Source organism: Dromiciops gliroides, chromosome 4 (genome assembly GCF_019393635.1).
Source record: "Dromiciops gliroides isolate mDroGli1 chromosome 4, mDroGli1.pri, whole genome shotgun sequence".
In the NCBI taxonomy this organism is placed as follows: Eukaryota; Metazoa; Chordata; class Mammalia; order Microbiotheria; family Microbiotheriidae; genus Dromiciops; species Dromiciops gliroides.
In genome coordinates, this window is record NC_057864.1 from 348,690,741 (window position 1) to 348,709,079 (window position 18,339).

Below are 18,339 nucleotides of genomic sequence, written 5' to 3' on the forward strand. Positions count from 1 at the left end.
ACGAGCTTCTTATTATAAAATTAGACTTAAATTGAAGAAAGTAGGGGAAATCATCAGACCAGGTAGGTATAACCTAAATAACATCCTTTATAAATATGTAGTGGAGGTGGTGAATAGATTTAAGGTATTAGATCTGGTAGATAGAGTGCCTGAACAACCATAGACAGAGGTTCACAATATCATACAGGAGGCAGCAACAAAAGAACATTTCAGAGGAAAAAAAAGATCAAGGCTTGAAAATTAGCTGAGGAAAAATGGAAAGGGTAAGGGAAAGGAGAAAGGAAAAGATATATTCAACTGAATACAGAATTTCAGACAATAGCAAGGAGAGATGAGGTTGTTTTTTGCTTAAATGAGCTATGCAAAGAAATAGAAGAAAACATTAGAATAGGAATGACAAGAGATCTCTTCAAGAAAATCAGAGATATCAAGGAAAAATCTCATAAAAAATGATGAAAGACAAAAATGGTAGGGACTAAATAGAAGCAGAAGAGATTAAGAAAATGTGGCAAGAATACTCAAGAATGATTTTAACCTCACTGATAAGCATGGATGGTGTGGTTACTGTTCTAGAGACAGACATCCTAGAGAATGAAGTCAAGTGGATCTTAGGAAACATTGCTAACAATAAGGCTAGTGGAGGTGATGGAATTCCAGCCGAGATATTAAAAAACCTAAAAGATGGTACTGTTAAACTGCAGTACTCAGTATGCAGCAAATTTGGAAAACAAAACAGTGGCCACTGGATTGGAAAAGATCAGTTTATGTCCCAGTACTAAAGAAGGCAATAACAACAAACGCTCAAATTATTGAACAACTGCACTCATTTCACATGTCAGCAAGGTTCTGCTTAAGATTCTGCAAACTGGGCTTCAGCAATATTTGAATGGAGAATTACCAGAAGAGCATGCTGGTTTGTGAAGAGAGAAAAACTAGAGACCAAATTGCCAACATTTGCTGGATCATGGAAAAATGAAGTGAGATCCAGAGAAATATCTATATGTACTTCACTGATAACACTAAAGCCTTTGAGTGTGTGAATAAGAAGAAAATGTGGCAAACCCTCAAAGAGATGGAGGTAATAGGTCATCTTACTTGTCTCCTGAGGAACCCATATGCTGGTCAAAAAAGCAACAGGTAGAACAGAACATGGAACAACTGATTCTTTTAACATTTGAAAAGGAGTATGTTGAGGCTGTATATTGGCCCCTTATTTATTTAACTAATATGCAGAATACATCATGCAAAATGCCAGGCTGTATGAATCAAAAGATGGAATTAAATTTGTTGGGAGAAATAGAAAAAAATCTCAGATATACAGACAATTCACTATGATGGTAGAAAGTGAAGAGGAACTAAGAAGCTTCTTGATGAAGGTAAAAGAGGACGTGAAAAGGCTAGCTTGAAGCTTAATATAAAAAAAACCCTAAAATCTTGGCAACTACTCCCATCACTTCCTGGCAAATCAAGGAAGAAGAAATGGAAGCAGTGTAAGATATTAAATTCCTGGGCTCAAATATCACTATAGGTGGTGACTGCAGCCATGAAATTAAAAGATGCTTGCTCCTTGAATAGAAAGCTATGGTAAGTCTGGACAGCATCCCAAAAAGAGAGACATCACCTTGCTGACAATGGTCCATATAACCAAAGCTATGATTTTTCCAGTAGCAATGTGTGGCTGTGAGAGTTAGACTGCACAGAAAGCTGAGTGATGTGGAATTGACTGTTTGAAATTGTGCGGGCTTTTGAGAGTCCCTTGGACAAGGAGATTAAATCAGTGGATACTTAAAGAAATTGATTCAAGCTATTCAGTAAAATGCCAAATACTGAAGCTGAAGTTTAAATACTTTGGCCACATAATGAGAAGATGAAACTCAGTGGAAAAGATCCTGATGTTGGGAAAGACTTAAGGCAAAATGAAAAGGGGATGCAGAGGATGAGGTGGAGAGACAGTGTCAGGGAAACAATGACCATTAACTTGGCCAGATTTCAAGAAATCATGGAGAATGGAACGGTGTGGTGTGCTATGGTCCATGTAGTCACGGAGCGTTGAACACACCTGAATGACTGGACAACAACAACAAAAGGGTTGCTGTAAACTATCCAGATTTCCTCTTTTCTCTCACAAACTCTAGGAGGAAGTGTTCAGTTTTCCACAACATTCTCATTTCCACCCCAGTAACCAGTTTCTCTCCATTAGTGAGATTCAGATCCAGATCAGATCCCTTGTTCTTTCCTCCACTTTTTGAAGGATGAAATTATCACTAGGGAAGTTATTAGCTGCTCTGCTTTTGACAGATAGAGGGCTCTAGAATATGTCTGGATGATGAAAGTCCCTCAGCACTATTACACCATACCTCCATAAGTCTGGCGACTTATGATTTGTTTCCCAAACTCCTCTTCTGTTTGCTGGGCAAAAAGCCCAGCTAGTCTGTGGTATACTCCAATGACAAAATAATTGCTATTTCCTCACCCTCTTTGGACTTCACTCAAATATGCCCTAATATCTTTCTCCCTGATTCTGAACTTTCCTCATGGACAATGATAATCCCTCCCCAACATATTTATCTATCCTATTTCTTTTGAATAAAATAGACACATCTGTATCCCCTCTAAAGTAATTTTTCTCCCTCTAACACCCCTCCCATAAAAAAAGAAGAGAGATGTTCCCCCCGGGGGGGGGGGTCAGATCCAAGATGGAAGAGGAGAGGCCGTGACTCCCACAAGCTCCAGATAAACCTGTCCATGAATGCCCAAATAATACGGTAAAACAACAACAACAACAACAACAACAAAACCAAAGTAGGCTAATGCACATAAGAACAGAGTGAGACTATTTTTCAGCAAAAGAGGGCAATTCCAATCACCTACTGATCAGGCTGAACAGCTCAGTGTGTGGTCCAGACCCTGCCAGGAGTAGAGGATGCTTCCAGCGTCCATTAGAGTCTTCAGTGCCAGCAACTTCTGAGTCTCCTATCACAGATTGGTGAGGGGGTTCGGCAGTAGCCGGGGTGAAGTGGAGGCAGTCTCTGTTGGAGTTGGGGCAGAGCTCACTGAGTCTGACTGAGCCAGTGGGCTGAATAGAGTGGTGGTGGCCCAGTGGGGGAGGGGCACAGGCATGCCAAGCTTCGGACCATAGAGAATCAGAGTTCAATCAGACTTCTGTTTCCAGGTCAAAGAGAAAGCAGCTGTGGTTACTCACAGGCCAAGCAGGCTGAGAAAAAGCCTAATCACCCCCTGGGCCATGCTGTATCTCGAAGTGTGTCCTGGAAGCAGTGCTACACTTTAAGAAGGAGTTAAAAGCCAAGAAATAGTCAGTCAGGATGAGTAGGCAGAGAAAGCAGCAGACCATCAAAAACTTCTTTGGGGGAAAGGTAGACCACAATACACCCTCAGAAGAAGATAATAATAGGATCAAAGCTCCAACATTTAAAGCTCCCAAGAAAATATGAATTGGTCTCAGGCCATGGAAGCACTCAAAAGGGACTTTAAAGAGAAAGTAGGAGAGATAGAAGGAAGATTTAGAGAGACAGAGGAAAGAATGAAAAGAGAAATGAGAACAATGCAGGAAAGTCATGAGAAAAAAGTCAACAGTTTGAAAAGCCAAATGGGAAAAGAAATAGAAAAGCTTTCTCAAGAAAATAATTGCTTAAGAATTAGGATTGAACAAATGGAAGCTAGTGACCTTATGAGAAAACAAGACACAGTAAAGCAAATCCAACTGAACGAGAAAATAGAGGGCGATATGAAATATCTCCTTGGAAAAACAGTTGATCTGGAAAACAGATTCAGGAGAGATAATTTGAAAATCATTGGACTACCTAAAAAACATGACCAAAATAAGAACTTAGAAACCATCCTTCAAGAGATTGTCAGGGAAAATTGCCCTGATATTCTGGAAGCAGAACAGAGGAGGGAAATGAGATTCAGAGGGGTCCAGTGATTTGATGTTGATGTACCTTCATGCCAAGGCATGACATTTAGTAGCAATACAGAGTGTTTGGAGTTATTGAATTTGCTTGAGTAAAAAGTACCATGGAAGGGGAGGGAGGTGAACTGGCAGAAGCATTTATACTAAATCATCTTCCTTTTTGCAGAACAAAAGTTTTAATTATATCACTTGCAGGGTTTGGGGCCCCATAAAAAGGGGATAGCTTGTGCTGCTATCAAAGAATGGGCAATAAGAGGATTGCTTCTGTTTTCTTGAGGCAGCTAGGTTAAATGTATTGTCCAGGGGTGTGCTGTTTTCTTGGTCTACATGGGTTGAAATGAAGTTCATCAGACTTGAAAATAAAACTAAATAAAGCCACTTTCCCTAAACACAGGTATGTTTTACAAGAATTAGGAATTACCATACCCCTCCCACCCCCAATACAGCCTCTTCTTTTTTTTCCCACCAATTCAGAGTCAACAGAGGAAACCAGGCAGAGGTAGCCAGTGCTCCCTGAAACAACTCCTGAGGTCTAGGTGTGGAGAGGAGAAATTAATAACACTATTGGGCAACAAACACCACAGAGGCTTGGGCTATAACATCCCATTACTTATATAAACCACAATTTGTTTAGTAATTTCTTCAATCATTTAAAGACAGTCTAAGAAATCATCTCCTTTAGGGTCAGAAAGATTGTTTTACTTACAGATTTTTCCCTCCTTTATATTGTCCTCCCTTTTGCCCTTTTATACCCATCCTTTCTTGAATACTTAAAAAAAACTAATAAAATTAAGTGTTGCTCATTTAGAGCTTTTTATTAGCTGCCCCCCTCTATCTTTCAAACTTTTCCCTCTACATTATTTAACATAATATTCTTTTTTAGACATTTTATTTTTTTCTAAACTTAAGAAATAAAACAAGCATTTCCATAACATATTAGAATAGGAAAAATGATTGCACATTGAAACTGTAAATCTATTATGTACACCTTGCTCCTTTTAAATATATAATAAAGGGGCAGCTAGGTGGCATAGTGGATAGAGCACCACCCGGGAATCAGGAGGACCTGAGTTCAAATCCAGCCTCAGACACTTAACACTTACTAGCTGTGTGACCCTGGGCAAGTCACTTAACCCCAATTGCCTCACCAAAAATAAATTAATTAATTTTAAAAATAATAAATATATAGTAAAGTTATCATGTAACTTTCTTTTTTCCTTTTTTTCTTCTGTAAGAAATGATTTTTATAATTAATACCTTTGACATATAATCCTGACTTCCTCCCTTTCCAAAGTCTTTCTTGATAAAATTAAATCAACTCACCTTGGTACCAGTCAGGGCTGTAAAACTATAAGATAAATTCTCTACTTGGCCCTGGTCATGACAATAAACTTTTAGGAATATTTTTTTCTAGACCTTTATTTTTTTCCAATTACATGTAAAGATAGTTTTCAACATTCACTTTTTTAAATTTTGTTTTGGTTTGTGGGGCAATGAAGGTTAAATGACTTGCCCAGGGTCACACAGCTAGTAAGTGTCAAGTGTCTGAGGTCAGAGAGACTGAGAGAAGTAAACGGACTTGTCCGTAGTCACACAGCAGAATTTGAACTTGGGTCTTCCTAACTCAAAATCTGACACTGACATTCTATCCACTGCACCTCAATGGGGTTTTTAATAACAGTTGGACCAGACTCAAACATAAGCTGTATCCCATAAACAGCCTTCCCTGGGTCCCTATACATGGACTCATTAGATCTTTTGTAGCAGAAATAATGAGGATGTAATTATATAGCATTCTATTTTCCTGGGTAAAGTCTCTAAAGTTATAGCTGTATAATAGTCACCTTATAAAAGACCTGAAAGGCAACTCTTTTTTTTCTTTCCTTTTTTTTTTATTGGCGAGGCAATTGGGGTTAAGTGACTTTCCCAGGGTCATACAGCTAGTAAGTATCAAGGGTCTGAGGCTGGATTTGAACTCAGGTCCTCCTGAATCCAGGGCTGGTGCTTTAGTCACTGCACCACCTAGCTACCCCTGAAAGGCAACTCTCAACTCCTGTTGAGGGACTATGGCAGTTCTTGCCTGAATGAGGAAGACCAGCATATTTAGGTTACATCAGGGTGAGCTTAACGTTCCCTAACGAGTTGTGGGTATCAGAAAAACAAACAAACAAACAAAAAGAAGTAGACAATGTGTTTCTTGTCCAGAACTGGTAAACATCTCTGGAGTGTCAGCATTGATTGAGATCAAATGTAGTTTACTCATGTTAACAAAATACTGCAGGTGAAAAGCTGGGTTTCAATATTTATCTATTCTGACATGGCACATCTCCTGTGAATAAATGTATGAGATAGAAGCTACTGGTGGTAAGAAGCTTGAGCATCACAGAGGTAATCAGACCTCTAAGACCAGATAAGTATGGGTTCCCTCATTGTCGAGTACCTGAGGAATACAAGGCTCATCTGAACAGGAAACTCAGCAGAAGGAGTGGTCTGTTCTCACTGATTGAATGGGATATGGGATTACCATAGGGAAAACACAGAATCTACTTCCATGTTTTCCATCTTCTTCAAGAAAGGTATCCACAAAATGTTTTACATGATTGCATATTATAATCTATATCATATTGCTTGCCCTCTCGACAAGAGAGAGGAAGGAGGTGAAGGAGGGACAGAGGATATAATTTGGAATTCAAAACCAAAAAAAATGCTTAAAAATTATTTTAACATGTAATTGGAGGAAAATGAAATATTATTATTTTTAAAAAAGGTATCCAAAAATTTTATTTTTGGAAGCAGATGACTTTGATACCTTATAATTTGTTTGTTTGTTTGTTTGTTTTCAATACCTTATAATCTTAAGTAGCTTTTCAGGATAGGTTGAGAAGTTACTAGCTTAGTTATTTCCTTGGCCCTTGAATCTGGCTCCATTTTTATGCCCATTATGCCCATTATGCCCATTTCCTTTTATCCTGACTTTGTCTTATGCTCCTGCATCCCAAATCCTCCTTTGACCAAGACCAGTGTTCATGTCCTGCCTACGTTAAGAAATACCTTTGACAATGCACTCAATTCAGCTGTTTCATCAACCATATTTATTATAGCAGTTCTCTATAGGAGATTAAAAGCATTCTTGTCAGTAATATCTCAATCCAAATCTGACTACCATTTCTGAGTGGAATAGTCCCTTTTTACTAATTGACTGTAGACCCAGTTGTCATTATTATATCCATTGTTTCATTATGGGAGAGAATTTTATCTTCTAAGTGGAACAAACATTTTTCCAGCAGCCAAGGCATTATCTCTAGGATATATTTCATTTTTCTGTTGATCTGGAACTTTTATGAAATTTCATACTTCAGAGGATTTGAATTATTGAAAATATGGCCCCTGGTTTCATCCCAATTGAAATCACAATTAGAGTCAATGAAATCTGTAGTTGTTTTGGAAGGGACCAGAAAGATTATCTACTTAGTATGCAGCATGAATCCTTTCTCAGATGTGCTTAAGTTGTTGAAGAGGTAGATGGGTGGTGTGGCAGGTAGAGCAGTTGACCTGGAGTTAGAAAGACCTGAGCTGCAATGCTACTGCTGTGTTTATTTCCAAAGATATTCCCAAAAAGAGAAAAAGACCTATTTGTACAAAAATATTTATAGAAGCTCTTTTTGTGGTGGCTAAGAATTGGACTCAAAGGAATGCCCATCAATTGGGGAATGGCTAAACAAGCTGTGGTATATGATGGTGATGAAATATTATTATGGTACAAGAAATGACAAGCAGGATGATTTCGGAAAGGCCTGGAAAGACTTATATGAACTGATGTATAGTGAAGTGAGCAGAACCAAGAGAAAGTGGTGCAGAGATAGAAATAGTTTGACGAAAAATTTGAATTGACAACTATTCTCAATAAAACATTGATCCAAGACAATACCAAAGGACTATTGTTAAAAAAATACTATCCACCTCCAAAGAAAGAACAGATATTGATGGAACAGACTGAAGCATGCTATTTTCCACATTCTTTCATTTTTTCTTTTATTCAAGTTTTCTTATACAAAATGATTAATATGGTAATGCATTACATAATTCTACATATATAACTCATATCTGATTGCTTACCGCTTCAGGGAGGGAGGGAGGGGAGAGGAAGGGAAGGAAGAAGGGATAAAAATTAAAACTCAAAACTATAAATAAAAATGTTTATTACTTAAAAAAATTTTTTAATGTATAAACACTTAAAATTTTAAAATAAATATATAGAAGATGGATTTTTAACAATGAAAAAAAAGGAAAAAAAAAGATCTAAGTTTAAATTTGGCCTCAGCCATTTGCTAGCTATGTCACCCTGAGTAAGTCACTAATTCTGTTTTCCTCAACTATAAAATGAGGATAACAATAACACCTACACCCCAGGGCTGTTGTGAGGAACAAATGATATAGTATTTGTTAAGCACCTAGCTTTTTTTCAGGGTTTTAATAACTTTCTTAAGTCAAGCAGCTCAGTATTTTGCTCTCTTGTCACTATAACCATTGAGTATCATGGAATAAATCCATGACTCTAGTTGACAGGTGCTATACTGGGCATCAGAGCTTCTGAGGAGGCCATGAGATGCTCAGCTGGGTAGCTGGGCCCAGAGATGTGCCAAAGCAAAGGAGGCTCTGGAAGCCACGAGCAACTGGGCCCTGAGGGAGAAGAGAAAGCTGGTGCTGAAGAGTGAGTTAACATGAAACATATAAGAATGCACTACTTTACAAAGCGGCCCATTCAATCTTTAATACCTCTAATTGAAAGTCATTAATAAAAATATTAAACAAGGTGAAGCATAGGTTCTTTTTTTTTTTAATTTTTTTTTTTTTGCGGGGCAATGGGGGTTAAGTGACTTGCCCAGGGTCACACAGCTAGTAAGTGTCAAGTGTTTGAGGCCGGATTTGAACTCAGGTACTTCTGAATCCAGGGCCGGTGCTTTATCCACTGTGCCACCTAGCCGCCCCCTAGCATAGGTTCTTGAAGGCACTCTACTAGAAACCTCCTTTAGTTACAGATACCAAATGTTTTGTTTATTATTACTCCCATGGCTTTGCTCAGGCAGTTCTTCATGTCTGCAGTTGCGCCCCTTTCCACTCTCTCCTATCCATCTAGCTAAATGTTTCCCATCCATCACATACTAATAAATTTAATAATAATGAAATCCTAGAATTGGTGCAAAAAATCAACTGCATCAAAATCGGTTAAAGAAGAAATGATCAAATAACTTTGTAATTGAATAAGTAATGTAATATATGTATATATGTATGTATATGTGCATATATAAGTATATATGTGTACTATGTGGGTACATGTGTGTATGTATATATGTGGGGCAGCTAGGTGGTACAGTGGATAGAGCACTGGCCCTGAAGTTGGGAGGAACTGAGTTCAAATCTCACCTCAGACATGTACTAGCTGTGTGACCTTGGGCAAGTCACATAACCCCAATTACCTTAAACATCTGGAGCCATTTGCAGTCATCCTGATATATATCTTACTACTGGACCCAGATGGCTCTGAAGGAAAGAGTGAGGTTGGTGACTTTGCACAGCCCACCCTCAATTAAATCCAATTCACCACAAATGATGTCATGGTCCTCTTGGAGAATGAAGGACAAACAACAATATATAGATAGATATAGACATAGACATAAGCATAGACTTAAACATAGACATATATATGATATTTAAATGTAAAGGTTAGTTAGGTGACACAGTGGCTAGACTGCTGGCCTTGGAATCAGGAAGACTCATCCTCCTGAATTCAAATCTGGCCTCAGACACTCACTAACTATGTGACTCTGAGTAAGCCACTTGACCCTAGTCCAGATAGGGCCACAAAGTGGTTAGTTTGGGGCACCACGTTTTGGGGGAATTTTTGGTGTTGTTTTTTTTTTTTTAATTTTGGAGGAACACCACCTTTTAGCAAAGAGAAACATACCAGTTCTAAAAGATTTGCGGAGCTCTTGCCTTGTAAAGAAGAGCCCAATGCCAGCAGCTATATTGGGTTCAGTGAAACTGGATTACTAAACTCTAACCTAGAAAAAGCACATTTTCCGTCCAGCAGCAATGGCCCCAGCCCATAGGGGAAAATACCAGCCCTTTTCTAAATATTTGCTTAGAAAAAAAAAAAAAAGATTTATTGGCAGCAAATCTTCCCCTGAGTGATCCTAAACTGAAGAGACTCGTTTGTGGGTTTCTCCTCCAGCCTGACAGATTCACAGGCACCTCACCCAGCAGGTGCTTGGCTGAGAATCCTTACTGAATTTACTTTCCTTGGGGTTAGATGAGGAACCGCAAGCTCATCACTGTAGATGTGAAGTGTGTCTGAGCTATCTGGACTTTCTTAGAAAGTTACGAGACAGCTCCAAGTTGTCACCTTTGGAGACTGATAACAGTGGAAATGGGGATTCTTTTCTCTGATGGCTTTTAAGTATCCCTATAGCAGAAGGATGTTTTATCTCGTAGTTCTAGAGTTAGTGTTGTTCTTTCTCAGATATTTCTCTTTTTAAAAAAAAAATCACTACTTTATTTTTATTGTGTATTACAAACTGCTTGAGTCATGAACCATACCTTAATCATTTTTGCTTCCCCATTTCCTGGATATTTCTTTCTTCCTTCCTTCCTTCCTTCCTTCCTTTCTTTGTTTCTTTGTTTCTTTTTTTTTTGTGGGCCAATGAGGGTTAAGTGACTTGCCCAGGGTCACACAGCTAGTAAGTGTCTAGTATCTGAGGCTGGATTTGAACTCAGGTCCTCCTGAATCCAGGGCTGGTGCTTTATCTACTGCGCCACCTAGCTGACCCCCTGGGTATTTCTTAAACAGCAACATGAAAATTTTCCCCAGGGTTTTGCATGTGTAGGGGCCAAATTTTAATTGGGGAGTGTTAGCTAGGCGGCTCGCCTCAATATTGGGATAAGGAAGGAGACCAACAGCCTCCCTCAAAAACAGAATAGGGTTTATTAACAAGAACGAACTTAAAAACACACGCAAGATCAGCAGAATTAAGGGAAAGGGAAAAAAATGGGGGAAGGGAAACGATACAACCTGAATAACCCCACCGCCCAGGGATCAGCTGAGAACACATGGCTGCATCCCGTCACTTTCCAGCTTCAAGCTAGAATGGCGAAACTCCTCCCTTCTCCTTCCCAGCAGACCCCAGCCTGACCACACACAGCCCCAAGCCAATTGGCTGGCAGCCCGACTGACAGTCACATGACTGCCCTCACTGGGCTTCCAGTCATTATAATTTTGCCAGGCCCATGGCTACGGCTACAACCAGTGGGTAGAGCATTGTGCCATTGTGGAGGTGTGATGCCTGAGCCACAGGCCAGTGTGTGCGCTGGGGTTTTAAAATTCTAGCCAAAAGATGAGGTCGTAAAAACCTCAAATAACAATTAATTCTTTACACATGAACCCATGGGAGATCTTCCTGATGGGTTACCATTGTCATTTTTTTTACCTCATTGCTAAAAGCATATTAAAAACTGTGGTGGCTCCTGCCTAATGCCTTTTAGTGACTTCCTTGGTAGTACTTCCTATGTCTAGGTTATGAGCAGCTTCAAAAATAGGGTGTTGTGGACACAGATTCCAACAGTGAAGAAACCCAGTAAAGAAGTGCCTGATTAAGCACGTGTGGGGAACAGAAATCTGTTTTTCATTATCTACTCTATCAGCATGAGATGCCAATGTAAAGGATCACAGGATTATAGGATTATGGATTTAAAGCTGGAAGGGACCTCAGGGGCCATCCAGTTCAACCCCCTCATTATATAGATGAGAAAACTGAGATTAAGTGACTTGTCAAAGTAATTTTCCTGAGGTGCAAGTATACCCATGTCACTCCCCTACTAAGTATACTCTAGTGACGCTCTATTTTCTCTTGGACTAAACATAAAGTCCTCTCTGGCTTTTAAAGCCCTTCTCAGCCTGGCCCTAATCTAACAGTTTTGTTACTTTCTGTACTGTACAATCCAACTATACTGGCATCATCTCTTCCTCCCATATTTCTTCCTTATCTTTATCTCTTGCCCTTACATTGGTCATTGCCCATGCCTAGAAGGCATGCCCTTCTAATTCCTAACTCATCCAATCTTTAATTTCCTTCAAGATTCATTTCAGGCATGCTGCCTTTTCTGATTTCTCCAACTACTACTGCCCTCCCTCCTTAACTCCCTTGTATTTAACTATCTTATATTTGTGTTTATTCTACAAACATTTGTTTTCTATAGATTATGTATATATATACACACATACATGTGTGTACGTGTATGTATATATATATATATATATATATATATATATATATATACAGACATAGACATGATATTTACATGTAAAGGGCAGTTAGGTAGCATGGTAGCTGGACTACTGGGCCTGGAGTCAGGATGACATCTCCCTGAGTTCACATCTGGCCTCAGAAACTTAAGAGTTTTGTGACCCTGGGCAAGTCACTTAATCCTGTTTGCCTCAGTTTCCTCCTGCAGAATGAGATGAAGAAGGAAATAGCAAACCACTCCAATATCTTTGACAAGAAAACTATAAATAGGGTCATGAAGAGTCAGATGCAACTGAACAATAACAAATATTCAAATGTAGTTTGTGGGTTATATGGCTAGATATAAGATAAGATCTGGCCTATTTATGTAGAGAGTAGGAAGAAGATCATGTAGACACTACAAGTTAGCTTGGTTGGGAGCAAGTTACACACATACACACATATATGTACATACATATATTAAAAATATAAATATTTGTGTATATACATATATACACATAGACATACACACATATGTATACATGGGGTAGGCCAAATGGCAAAATGTTTTTTTGTGGGTTTTTTTTGGTGAGGCAATGGGGGTTAAGTGATTTGCCCAGGGTCACACAACTAGTGTCAAGGGTCTGAGGTCAAATTTGAACTCAGGTCCTTCTGAATCCAGGGCCACTGCTTTATCCACTGCACCACCTAGCTGGCCCCTGTCACAATGTTTTAATAACTTTTTGAAAATTATTTTTATTTTTCATCATTTATGAGATTTGATTTTTTACACACAATGTAAATTCTTTTCCTGTATATACTGTATATGATGCTAAGGTATTATAAATTTAAAACAAATAAAATAGTTATTAAATATTGTAACCCCTTCATGAGTTTTGACCTACACTGTGTATGTGTGCCCTCATCTGTAAAATGAGCTGGAGAAGGAAATGGCAAAACATCTTAGTATCTTTGCCAAGAAAACCCCAAATGGGGTCATGAAGAGTTGGACAACACTGAAAAACAACTGAACAACAATAAAATGTGAACTCCTCCCTAGGCCTCAGTTTTGTCATCTATAAAATGAAGGGGTTGGACTAAGTGGCCTCAGATCCTTCCATCTCCAAATCTATGATCCTATGAAAACACCTAAAAATTACCTAATAGATGAATGTCATTTCCGAATAGTCTTGGAATGGATACATTCTAAAGAGGACATTGACAAAGTAACATGCCTTTGAAACATGCAAATTGAATACCACTTTAGTTGGTTAATGAAATTAAGTAAACTATAAGGAAGAATGGAGCAACTAAGTGGCACAGTGGATAGAACATTGGTCTTGGAATCAGGAAGACTTGTCTTCATGAGTTTGAATCTGGACTTGGACATTTACTGTCTGTGTGACCCTGGGCAAGTCACTTAACCTTCTTTGCCTCAGTTTCCTCACCTTTAAAATAAGTTGAAGAAGGAAATGGGGAACCACTCCAGTGTCTCTGCCAAGAAAACCCCAAATGGGGTCACAAAGAGTAACCAAAAGGGAAGAAGTCTTAAATCCCATTATCAACTCCCTAAAACACTGGGAAAGTGTTTCATCTTTGGCAGTGTTACCACAGAGGACCTGATACATTGATTCTCTTTGTTCCTTACCCATGTTGCTCCATCTCTCCTCTCTGTATTTTTACACTAACATACCTGGAATGCTCTTCCTCCTACTTAAGGTGCAATTCAAACACTTTATACAGGAAGTCTTTCCTGTTCTCCCCAAATTTTAGGGCTCTCCTCAAACTACTCACTTTTGATTTAGGCTGCATATATTTACATGTGTATTCTTTGTCTTCTCCATTAGAACATAAGCACCTTGTGAGTAGACATTGTTTCGTTCTTTGCACTCAAATCCCCAGCATCTTGTTTAATAATTTTTCACTGATTGTTGATACAAAATAGTAGAAAACATCAGTCAGTAAATCAACAAACATTTATTAAGCACTTACTATGTGCCAGGAACTGTACTAAGCCCTTGGGATGAAAAAAAAAAAAAAGATAAGCCCAGTAATATCTAATTTCCCCCGTGTGCTCAATAAGAGGAGATGTGTAAACTATTTATCATTTTTTCATTCCTTACAAGTATGGAATGACTAGGTAGAATTGTGTAATATTGAGGAATTCATGCTTGCTATATTACATAATGAATTACTTATTTTAAAAGATCTTTGGTTCTGCAGATTGGGAGAAAATGTAAGTTTATAAGCAGAAAAAAAGGTCTTGTGATACCTGGTATCAAGCAATTCCTTGTTTTTCTGACTAAGTTATGATGCTTTTTTAAAAGCTTGCATGACTTTAGCAAGATCAAAACTACAGGGCCATATATAGTCAGCTATTAGCCACTCCCAAACTGACTTCCTGTGGCTTTTGTATGTTGTTCTTCATTTTTTCCGTCTGTATTTTTTCTCCTCCAACTTCTTCAGGAATGTTATTCCTATTTCTGTAACTTTGTCGCCTTTAAGTCTGTCTTGCAAGAATGTAACATCAGCAGTCAAATGAATCTAGAAGAGAAAACCCCAGGGTTGAGTCATTTTCTTTTTAACCCACTCCCCTCCCATCTTCTTACTCAGTTTTCATTTCTCCAATGAGGAGTATATATTTCTTTATGGGAAAATGAAAGCGAGAGTGCAAGTTATATATTAGTCAACAAGACCAGGAAAATCTAGAATGGTTCTGAGGTAAAACCAGAGATTTGGACCCATATGAGGCCATTCCTGTGGGTTTGGTTCAGGCCAATTGTGTGTTGCTGTGGCTCTATGTCAGAATGGATCCATATCCCCAAAATTGAGTCAAAATTGAACTTGGAGCTATGAATGACCCTGGATCTGGAGCTCTAGGTATTTCATAGGGCTTTTCCACTCTAAAGCAGAAATTATCTTCTCTCTTCCTCTAGGCAACCCTAATCCTAATCTGAATCTCTTGGGATCAGAAATAAATTAATCTCGGTTTCTCAGGATGTGTAATAGCCTCAGACACTGTGACCCTGGGCAAGTCACTTAACCCTCATTGTCCACACACACAAAAAGAAACAAACAAAAAGATGCAATCATAAGAACCCTAGGTAAATCACTTAACCCTCATTGACGTGCCAAAAAAAAAAAAAAGGATTGAGGATCTGTAATAGCAGCTGGCTAAGAGTAAGAATTAGGGAAAATTATGTCTATGGGGACTGGGGAGAGAGCTATAAAGTTAACACATAGGGTTTTTTTTTCTTTACATGTTTTCATCAGTTATACTTCTACACTTCCCAAGATTTCCAGCTTACCAAAAAATAAAAAAGCGACCATTTAGAATAAGCATGTTTATCAGGTAGTAATTAAGTTATTTTAATTGGAAATATGATACTAGTTCAAGGTAGGCCTTTTGTGGAGAAATGAAGACTTTAATGATGATTTTTCATTTTAATTTGCTATAAATCATTTTGTCATAAGTCAAATGATATAGTAGTTTAAAGACTTTAAGTCTTTGAGAGCATTGAAATGTCTAATAAATTATGAATATAAAAGTAAAGATTAAAGTTACAAAAATATTTTATACTCAAGATTTGTTTCCTTTCTAAGACTGTTTTCTTTTTTGAAGTACTTAAATATGCAATTATAATGTACATCTTCTTGTATTCATTCATATCTATTCAGATAAGCCAGTGTTTCTTTGCCTTCTCATATAAAGTTAACACATACTACCAACCTGCCATCAGCAGGTCATAATTTTCGAGTTGAGCAATACTATGACATTATTGAAAGAGAAGCTTCAAATTTGGAGTTAACAAACTTGGGCTCATATCTCAAGTCAGACATTTACTAGCAGTGTGAACTGGAACAAGTTAATCTCTTTGGACCTCAGTATCCTCATTTCTAGAACAAGGAGGCAGGATGGGATGACCTTTAAATTCTCTTTCAACTCTGATTTCTATGATCTTTGAGTTGGTGCAGGTTAGTCACATTGACATTTGCTGCCATATAAAGCTTGGTGTTAGCTTGCCTCATGAACTCCTATTGTCTATTCCACTCTCTATTCTTCATGAAACCTGGAGCCTTCTCTCCTCCTGGACAAGTTAGGTCCAAGAATCACTTCCTTCTGTTCATCAATTTCCTAGCTTCTTCCTGTTACCTCTCACTGATCCCAAGGATATTTATCTTAGGGCCAACCTAGGCAGATTCTGGATATGGAAGGGCATGTTTGTAGAAATGACAGTAAATGAGTTTGGGGTTGTCTATGCTTTTTGTTTTGTTTTGTTTTGTTTTTGAGGGGCAATGAGGGTTAAGTGACTTGCCCAGGGCCACATAGCTAGTAAGTGTCAAGTGTCCAAGGCCGAATTTGAACTCGGGTCCTCCTGAATCCAGGGCCGGTGCTTTATCCACTGCGCCACCTAGCTGCCTGGTTGTCTATGCTATTTGATCAGTTATATGACTTTCTGTGCCCATCTCTCATTAGAACACACAGATTAATTATTGTATGATAGACTGCTATGTCTCTAGCCAGGAAAAAATCAGTGGTGTGCTTTACCATTTCCAGGGCACCTCTAATGACTCCACACAGCAAATTACAGTAACAAAGAGAAGATCGTCCAGCTGGGAGCTCCTCCACAAACTCCACCAAAGGATTCTTGTCCAGAATTAGAGAGAATTCATTTCTACTTGATTCGTTACGGGTCACACTAGGTGTGATTCCCAGGTACATCTTGAAAGCAACCTGAAAAGGGAGGAAATATATAATTTTTGTGGAAATTTTGGCTAGAACAAATAACTTAGATTTTACTTCTCAGGTTTCTATCGGCATGTTAGTAATGTCATTGACTGTCTAGAGTAGGAAACCAATGGAGTTACCTTTTTCATGGGCTATGAGAAAATGCTTTATGATGAAATTAATTCTCTAAATAATCTCTGGAAAGGAATTCAATTTTTCCAAATTTTGAAATTCTCCTTAATTGTTCAACAACATTTCAGAGTGGAATGACTACAAAAATACTATAACCAGGCCATGAAAATAAGATATAACAAATATATTAAAAGTATGGGAAGCATATTTTGTACTAAATATGTAGCTCAATCTTAATGTATTTTAAAAAATCAAAACGAATGGTTTTCTGAGAGAATTCTCCTTGAAGCAGAGATTAGGGCCATCTCTTTTTAAGTATAGAAACTCATTGATACAAATAGTATAGCACTGTAGGCTTTTGGGTGTGCTTCTGTCATAGGAAATGCTTTCCTGTTAGCCACCTTAACCTTCTTCATAAAAGCACAGGAGACATCTTCCCTGGATGCCCAAGAGAATGCAGGTGAAAGGGGAGGAAAATTTGGTTATGTACAGTTTAAAGAACTTAATATGAAAAAGATGAATTCTTTTCTTTTTCTTGCAGGGCACTGAGGGTTAAGTGATTTGCCCAGGGTCACACAGCTATTAAGTGTGTCAAGTTGCTGATGCTGGATTTGAACTCAGGTCCTCCTGAATCCAGGGTCGGTGCTTTATCCACTGTGCCACCTAGCTGCCGTGAAAAAGATGAATTCTTAAAAGTGTGTGTTCCTTCTAAAAAATGAAATAGCTTGAAATCAAAACAAAATGTCTGAAAGGACCCCCTTCTAAGGAAGATGGCCAAGGCTGGCATTGAATATATGTGGAATAGGGAGCTGTCTTCAAAGTGTGATTTAAGAAGTCCTAAAAAGCTCCTTTCATGTTCCTACTGCCCCCAATCATGCCCTTCACTGGCCTGAAAGAATGTCTACAAGTCCCTAACAAAAATTACTCTTTTGATCTAAATCATTACCCTCAGGGGGCTTCTATTAGCATGGAAATGATATATTGGATGAAAATTTTGTAGGTTTGGATTCAGAGGAACTGAGTTTGAATTCCAGTTCTGCCACTTTCCTTGGATGGTTTTGGACAAGTCACTTAACTACTGTTTGCCTCAGTTGCCTCATCTGTAAAATAAGCTGGAGAAGGAAATGACAAACCACTCCAAGTATCTTTGCCAAGAAAAACACTAGAAAGGGGTGACAAAGAATTACATACAACTGAAAAATGGTTAAAACAACAACAAAGATGGTCTCTAAGATTTGCTTTCTTCCTGTGAGATGCTGTAGCTATAG

General features: G+C 38.4%; 1 protein-coding gene across 2 annotated transcripts in view; it reads right to left on the reverse strand.

Annotated features, from left to right (window-relative positions):
* Window positions 1–14,266: 14,266 nt before the first annotated feature.
* The window catches only part of TRAPPC3L (trafficking protein particle complex subunit 3L), a 67,087-nt gene continuing 63,014 nt past the window's right edge, over window positions 14,267–18,339 (reverse strand). For both annotated transcript variants that reach the window (XM_043999955.1, XM_043999954.1), the window contains 2 exons: window positions 16,760–16,945; window positions 14,267–14,754 (listed from right to left, as the gene is read on the reverse strand). In XM_043999955.1, coding sequence (XP_043855890.1) covers window positions 14,635–14,754; window positions 16,760–16,945 — 306 coding nt within the window. In that variant the 3' untranslated portion in view covers window positions 14,267–14,634. The remainder of the gene's footprint in view (window positions 14,755–16,759; window positions 16,946–18,339) is intronic.